The sequence below is a fragment of the Echinops telfairi genome, unplaced genomic scaffold (assembly GCF_000313985.2).
Source record: "Echinops telfairi isolate 266 unplaced genomic scaffold, ASM31398v2 ScPeMD7_2;HRSCAF=8, whole genome shotgun sequence".
Taxonomy (NCBI): Eukaryota; Metazoa; Chordata; class Mammalia; order Afrosoricida; family Tenrecidae; genus Echinops; species Echinops telfairi.
In genome coordinates this window covers 49,547,762-49,555,952 of record NW_022103898.1, presented here as the reverse complement: position 1 = coordinate 49,555,952, position 8,191 = coordinate 49,547,762, and the positions used below count along the sequence as shown (strand labels likewise).

The 8,191-nt window shown below is 34.1% G+C and overlaps 1 protein-coding gene across 7 annotated transcripts in view; it reads right to left on the bottom strand.

Moving 5' to 3' along the window:
- Positions 1-8,191, bottom strand: part of PPFIA2 (PTPRF interacting protein alpha 2) — a 503,998-nt gene that overhangs the window by 63,742 nt on the left and 432,065 nt on the right. For all 7 annotated transcript variants that reach the window (XM_045289840.1, XM_045289844.1, XM_045289847.1 and 4 more), the window contains one exon: positions 4,000-4,093. In XM_045289840.1, coding sequence (XP_045145775.1) covers positions 4,000-4,093 — 94 coding nt within the window. The remainder of the gene's footprint in view (positions 1-3,999; positions 4,094-8,191) is intronic.

Sequence of the window (8,191 nt, the reverse complement as noted above, 5' to 3'; positions counted from 1 at the left end):
AAACGTCATGTTCCATCAGCTTTATTGGTAATGGTTTATATTTTGATTTCTAAGTGAATGACTTCTTTGCTAAAATTGGTATGTTGGCCAAGGGATGGTGTTTTTACTTACTGTGCCCTAAAATGCTGCCATCTGAACCCTAGAGAAATTTGGGAAAATGAAGAATATTCAGAAGTTGGAGTGTTTCTTGGATTAATCCATGTAAATTGTGACCTTTATGTGGTCAGATTTAGTTGGAAAGCATCATCAAGTAGATAAAGGTAGGAAAGGGAAACAAACTTTTGAAGGTCAGGGTAGGTGAGCCTAAACTGGAAGTGACCATGTTACAAGTTCTAGGTCTTTGTGAGAGCCTTAGAAAAGGGGAAAGGTTTGGAAGAGGTTTAGTGTTGTTAAATCCCAGGGTGTCTGGAAGCCAGTGAAATAAAAAAAGGACGATGGACAAGAAGTCAGAGAGTAGTGATCCCCAGAGAGAGCTACCTGACCCAGAAAATGATAAAGGATAAACATTTTAGTATGGAATGTCGTACTTGGGGCTGTGCAATGTAGCTGAGAGGAATTACTGAGCCGAATAAAGGTCGAACATGGTAGTGGGACAGGAGGAAATTAAAAGGAAACAGAGGAAAGGACTAGGAGGCAAAAGACATTTATAGAGCTATAAATATAGGTGCATACACATGTAAATATACTTATATATACCGATAGGGACATAGGCCTATGTACATATATTTATATGTTAAGTATTAAGGTAGCAGATGGACATGGGGCCTCTACCCTAGTACTCGATCAATGCAAAAGCACTTTGTTCTAATAACCTGGCATACTGGGAAACTCACCTTCACAACATGATTGCTGGACACAAAATGGGTGTATAAGCAAATGCAGTAAAGAATGCTGATGGTGCCCAACTATTAAGTGATATAGTGTCTGGGGTCATAAAGGCTTGAAGATAAAACAAGCAGCCATCTAGCTGGGAAGGAACAAAGCCCACTGTGTTTTTAGGATATATAGTATCTGTTAGTTCCCTGTTTCTCATTATAAGCCAAGAATCAGAAAAAATATTTAATAAAAACAGGCTGGAAAGTAAAATAAATGTAAAATTACAGTAGAAATTAATATCTATTAAGGTGAGGTAAGTTATGTACGTTTACTTTTCTAGATAACAGATGTGCCTCATCTTATACTTTTGTAGAACTTGTAACATTACAAATTTGTGAACATTGCAAGAATTTGAAATGGATAAAATTATACTCTCTGAAAGTACACCACATCATGTGATTTCTAAAAATATGCCATAAATAACTTTTTTAGAGAAGACTTATCCAAATTAAATTAAATTCACAGATTGCCAATTCTATATCTCCAATATTCTAATGAAGTTAAAAATAAGGTTTTTCTCCAGTTCAGCTTGTTCCTACAGAGACTAATGAATCTTTGGCACGAACCCTGAGATAGTGGATGCTGGCTTAAATACTACATCGTGGATGCATCATGTGTATACATCAATAAATAGGATGTAGAAATTACTTCTAAGAAAGCACAGCAATTATGAATGTGCATGCACAACTGTAGTGTTTGACCTATTAAAAGGAACCGCTACACGTATTGTTCTTATTTATCTTTTCAAAATAACAGACTTGAAAGACATGTTTTTCCATCTTGGTAGAGGACCAGAAAGCAACATGTGAACCTGGAAGAGCACCTGACTCTCATACCGACTCAGAGCAGATTTGTGTCTATTCTCCTGCGTAAACAAAATCGCCTACATTGCTTCAATACATTTTAAAATAAATTCATATAACTGTAACAAAATTTAATAGAAATAAAATGAAATCAAGGGATTTAAAAGTGATTTGTCTTACCTATCTTATAAAATAAAAATAACTACATAGAACAAATTATTATCTGACAACCCAGAAACAAAGATTTAGTTGCATAAGTCCAAAGCAAACATTGAGACTTATTTATACACGTCTGTACTGTCATGGTTACATATTAATGCTCAGAGTATCTTGTTTAAAATAAGGTAACTAGGTTTTTATCAATTTACTTTTTTCCACTTTTGGGACCTACTTTAACCAGAATATTATTATTCGCTAGGGAATTTCTAAAAACTAAGAAAGTTTAGCCTTACTGCATTATATAATATTCTTAATATTCTTCTTAATGATAAAGACATTTAAAAATTATACTTGATCAAAGTTTATGGGAAAAATAAAACACAGAATCAAGTGTAAGCAAGATCTTCAGACTAAGAACAGAGATGAAATCAAGTTTGTGATTGTGAAGATACGGAGCATTTGCAAAATAATGTTAGAAATGTACACCAAACTACTGAACAGTGTGCAAAGCTACTAATGTATACTTTACCTCCAAATTATTGATGTTCAACAATTGTTTATTTGGGTGTTAGAGTTAAATTGCTATTAAAAAGAACATTTTACTCTGTCTCAAAAATAGCCAATGAACTATTGTCATATTGTAAGTAAAATTGTTAGCTCTTTGTTTAAGCCCAATTATCACTCTTATATACAATGATGATAACTAATCAGATTGCAACTATTTATAAATATTCCTCATTGAGGAAAAATCATCATTAAATTATGGGGGTGGGGGCTGAGGAAACAAGTCTATTACTCAGGCTGGGCTTTGCTTACCATCTTCCTTCATGTTTGAAACATAACTCTTTTTTAAAAATTATCAAATATGAAAGACTATTTTCTCAATAAGTAGCAAAAAATGAAACTAAATATAAAATATCCAAAAGACTAAACAAAATCAAGAGATTCCAAATATATTATGATATTTAAATATACTATTGAGTGATCAATAGTTAATGAAAAATTACTTCCCTGCATTAAGTGTGACTTTCTTTATACTTCCTTGAATTCAAGAAATAATTCTTCTAAGGTCACTTTACCTCGCACCACCACCCCACCACCCGCCAGGCCACCGCCCCAGACAGTATTTTACTGAATTTGAGTACACCTCTAATTTTATTAAAAAAACTAATGAGCAATTAGGCTGTTGAGCTGCACTGTAACTTGTAAGCATATACTACCTCATCATTATTAAACATCTACAAAACAAGAAAGTAAACTATGAAGCAAATTTGGTTAGCCTGCCTACTAGAACCATGTGAGCAAATGTGTTTCGAGAACGATAATAGGAAATGTATATTTTTGTATAGGAAAAAAAAGATCAGTACAGAAGCCACAAATGTAATAAACACTTGCAGGAGGAAGGAACAGGAATAGTCATTGCATACACTGAAATTAGGAGAAATTACTTTGCTTTCAAACTACCACAGTATAAAGGTGTCCTTTCCCCCGATCATCCTATCGTTGCATTTATAAGATGTGGGATTTGTGGACCTACTTGCTTTCCCACAGCTGCTGACACGCAATTGACCCTTATGCAAGTCATTTAAGTGCTCCAGTTTAGATTCTGATTAAAACATGCAGTACCAGTTCTCCGACAGATCCCAAATAAGATTGCTGTGATTCTAAGCTCAGCTTAGAGAAGCGGTTCTCCTCTTAAGTACAGTACTCCATCTTACGGAGCAGATGCATGTAACTGTCACAGGAGAAAACTCAGCTGGGTGGAACCCTGCTTCAATTTATCATATCCATTCAATTTGAACCAAATGGAATATTTGAGCGTTTTTAGAACTTTAAAATTATTTTAAATACAAGTGGTTTATGGAATAAATGTTTTGATTGCTTAGGAGAAAACATTAATTTCTACTCCAGGTGAAGGATTCTTTTACTCATTTCAAACAGTATCACATTATAGCTAGGAAACCAGGTAACAGGAACATTAAGGAGTTTCCTTTTTTTTTGAGTGCAGGAGTTAGAGGGGGGGAGTGTGCTGTATTAAGAAAACATTGACCTTTTAGAACAGTTACTTTGTTTCCAACTACTCTCCTTTTAATTCCTCATAAACAGAACATAAGGAAGAAAGAAATGCTAGAAAAAGGAGGGGGGTAATCTCCAAACCTACTTTTTCTTCAATCTTCTATCCTTCTCAGCTTGAGTTCCAAGTTTGCCTAACCCCAGGGACTCTTGGGCCGCAGCTTCAGTCTCCATAAACCCACCTGTGAAGAGGTAACTATTCAGATTAGGTTGTATATATGGCATCAAATCTGAATTCAAATTCCTAACGTTTTATTGATCAACTATTTAGTTTCTTCTATCTTGAATTGACTTTTTACTTCCAAACCTAACACGCAAAAGTGCAATGGGTGCATATGTGCATAAATACAATGAAATAATTAGAAAGCAAAAGACAAATAAAACAAGAACCAGAGTTATTTTTAATACATCATTCAGTTGTATTAAGGCTCCTAGGAGAACATGACCTGCATATTGACACCTGGATTTAAAATGAGCATCCCCGGAGGCCTAATTTTCTAATTACAATATTTCATACATTAGCATCCAATTATAAGAAGTAGCTTCAGAAAGTTCATGTTTGTATTTTGGCTCTCTTGCTTGCACTTTTGATTTTCTTCAGGCTGAACCTGAACTTGTACACCAGAAATTAATAGTTTAGTCCACAGATGGCCCTTGCTTTGTTTTAGCAATCAATATTGAGCTTCTCTATTGACTCTTCCCACAAATGGGATTCGATTCCTGTATATTCCACCTGGTGAGCTCCATGCGATTGACTCAGCTTATATTGCTGATACGAGAGTTCAGGTTGTATCAATCAAATCCACGGTAGTGAATTACAAAAAAAAAATTATGGTATGTACTATCTAGGTCACCAAATTGAAAATTATCTGATGCCACATCAATGCTTAAGCTATTTTCCTAAAGGAAATGATTCATATTATTCACATAAATTGCTCAATTTATGCTAATTCAACCAAAGTATGAATAAACAATTTTAGAGTATCTGGATTGTTTTCCCCCTCACAATAGACTCAATCCTGTGGAATTTGGTCTTATGAATATCTCTGTCGTGGTAAAGATGAGATAGAGGCACAAATGCAAGCCTTACAAATAGTTTCACTTATTGGCATATTATGCTTATAACATCTTATTTGCATTTTAAAATTAAATGTCTTAAAAATAATAATACAATGCTTAGCATTCCCTTTCTTAATAATTCCAATTTTTAAATTAGCAATTAATTTTATTTGGTCTGGTGGTCTTCTGACATGGTTCTTATATGCAGTTATGCTCCCTGTGCCCATGGCTTGTTATAGTCTCTATCTCCAACGTTTGAACCGATTTTTGAAAATCTCTCGTAGGAAGAAAATTCCCAATGTAGTTATCCTGTTTGTTCCTTATTAAGTGTCATACTGCCAGAAATACCACAACGAATATGTTACTATTCCCCTGAATTTCTCTGGACACCCCTAGCCATAATTATCCCAGCAAATCCTCCATTTTCATGAGGACTTGGACTTTGGTTTTGGAGTTTTAGGAGGGGTGGAAGCAGTGGTAGGATTTAGCCAGTTCGTACTGGTTAGGCAGGACCCATACCTAAATTTTTGTTGAGGTCAGTAAACCTGATGTTAAAATGGCACTTGAAATCTAAGATTAGTGGCTGGGCAGCTCTCCAATGTGGAAATCACAAGTTTACATTCCTTCTCCTTTTTAAATGTTCAAGACCAAAACAGTGTATCCCATCCATAGGTATAAACAATTAGATGGAATATGTTTGCAATACTCATTCCATAAAGCTCATTGTACTTTTCACAAAATACTGAATTTTAACCCCCATGTGTTTGTTAATTAGTAAACAAACATATACTGTAAAGGGTAAAAGTGCCAAAAAAAAACCAGAGGGTGACATGCTATCATTCATTTCTTATGTCCCAAATTTCCACATGATATTATGAGTCAATTATGCAATTCCGCCAAGTGTTCAAAGAGCTAAACATATTGTCAGAACAATTGCTGTGGGTTCAGTAGAAGCTGAAAGAGGTTTTTTCAAACATAGTATGTTCACAGAAGAGAAGTCACCTGTTCCTAATATATCAAACACAATGACTATTACATAATTGGCCTCCCTCTAAAAGACTGTGATCTTACTCCTGCTGGGAGAAGGTGGTTAAAGATAAATCACACAGCTGATGATGCTTGCATCCAAGTGAAGAATATTACAAGTGAATATGCAAATCAGGAAGCAATATGGAAATACCATAAATAACAGCCTCATTGGTTTTTGTTAAGTATTATTTAATATTTTTCATTAATGTTTTAAAACTCAACATAATTTAGTTTTGTATAACTCTTTTCTTGTTCTTATTTAAAAATTAACTATGAAATAATAAACTGCCTTTAGATATATCATTTTTCTATACTTAAAATGATTTTTAGGGCAGTGAATCAGTTATTAAATTATTCAAATAAAACCCTGGGTAGAACTACATATCAGGCTTTCCAAGAGTGGACAGTTTTCGCAGGAGCAGAAAGCTTCATCTGTCTCCCCCTGAACTGCTGCTGCTGGTTGAATATAGAAAATAGAAGTCAATTGCTGGGGAAGATTACAGAGGTAGGTGATTTTTAAATGAAGAGTAGATGTGAACATGCATAAATATTAATAGAAATATCAGAGTTTTATCACATCTGAATGCATACATCCTGAAAACAAAATTAAGGATAGTGGTCACTTAGTTTTTAAGTTTCAAAAAAATACTAGTAACTTCTGGATCTGTGCCCCAGGGCATTAGCCGAAATACTGACCTTGATTGTTCCATATATCCTCAAACCTGTTTATGCACGTTTTTACTCTAGGGCTTATAATAGGAGAGATGAAATTAAATGTGAAGCAAGGGAGAAAAAGACTAAATTGAGATCTTCAAGACCACTGGAAAGAACGTTCCCTCTATTTGGAGACTCTCCCCTTATTCAACTGCAAACTTTAGGATTAAATCGGTTCATATATGTTTGCTTTGGCTTGCACTGTAGTTTAAAATTAAACTTGAATTCTTTAGATACAAAAGTGCTCCTTCATCAATCACAGTTTTATCCCTTCTATTCTATACCTTTCGCTTAGCTTGCTGCCCCTAGTACACATTCGTTTGCACATCCTTCTCTTACATTATGAGTGACAAAGCAATAAGCAAACTGTCAAACTCACTGATAAGAGCAGAGTAAGTGTTCTCAAAGATACTCCAAACGGGAAACCACGTACTCCTACCATACATTTCTTTGTGCTGATTTTTGGATCATAGGAATACCCGTCAAGCATTTCTACATCATATTATAATACATTTTTGGAATCAAATCATTGTGGTTAGTTCCCAAATACCATTATTAAAAGAATTTTCAATGTGTTAGATTCTTTGTTTGGGGTATTTTTACATTTATTTTGTTTTTGCTAGTAACTTATTTATAAAAATAAGCTATGTGTACATTGAATTTGATTTTACAAGGCAAGGGTTATAAATGCAGTCACATAAATTGATTTGTTTGATCTAAATTTTTCTACTATCTTTAACTGTTTAAATATTTCCTCTTCAAAGTTTTAATAAAATTGCCAAGAATTTCACTCATGTTTTGTAACAGTCCTGATAAACTTAAGTAAACATTATTTATGTAGTATTCTTCCTTTGCATCATATTTCATATAGACATTATTCATCTTGGGTTAACTTATATTTCTGTGTTGTAACCTAACTTCATTTTAATTAACCCATTTAAAATCTCAGCCCATTGTCCCAAAAATCAAATGTTTATTTTATGCAATTACTCTTTACCATATTCTACATGACATCCGCTTTATAATTTTCTAATTTATTGGTAGAAGGAAACACATCGGCTATGCTACTGTGTATTTGAATTCTATGAAAACTTTATGTTCATAATCACGAGATATCTTTTTTCTAGTTTCTTTCGGTACACGGATCACTATGATTAGATTGTAGTCTCTGGATTTGATACATTTTAGTCACATTCCTATCATAACCTATATACACTTAACCAGGACAAAGGTAAACCGAAGAACCATCGGTGCACATGCTAGATTATTTTTCTCTGGGATAGATACGGTTTCTTGCACTTGTTCCTGTCTTCTTCTTTATTTCCTAAGTCTTATTTCCAATAAATAACTTGTACTTTCTGCTTCTCCCAGACCTTTAATCTTCCATGTAGCTTCTATATGAGTTCAGAAGTAGAGCTTCTTCTATATGAGTTCAGAAGTAGAGCTTCTTCTATATGAGTTCAGAAGTAGAGCTTCTT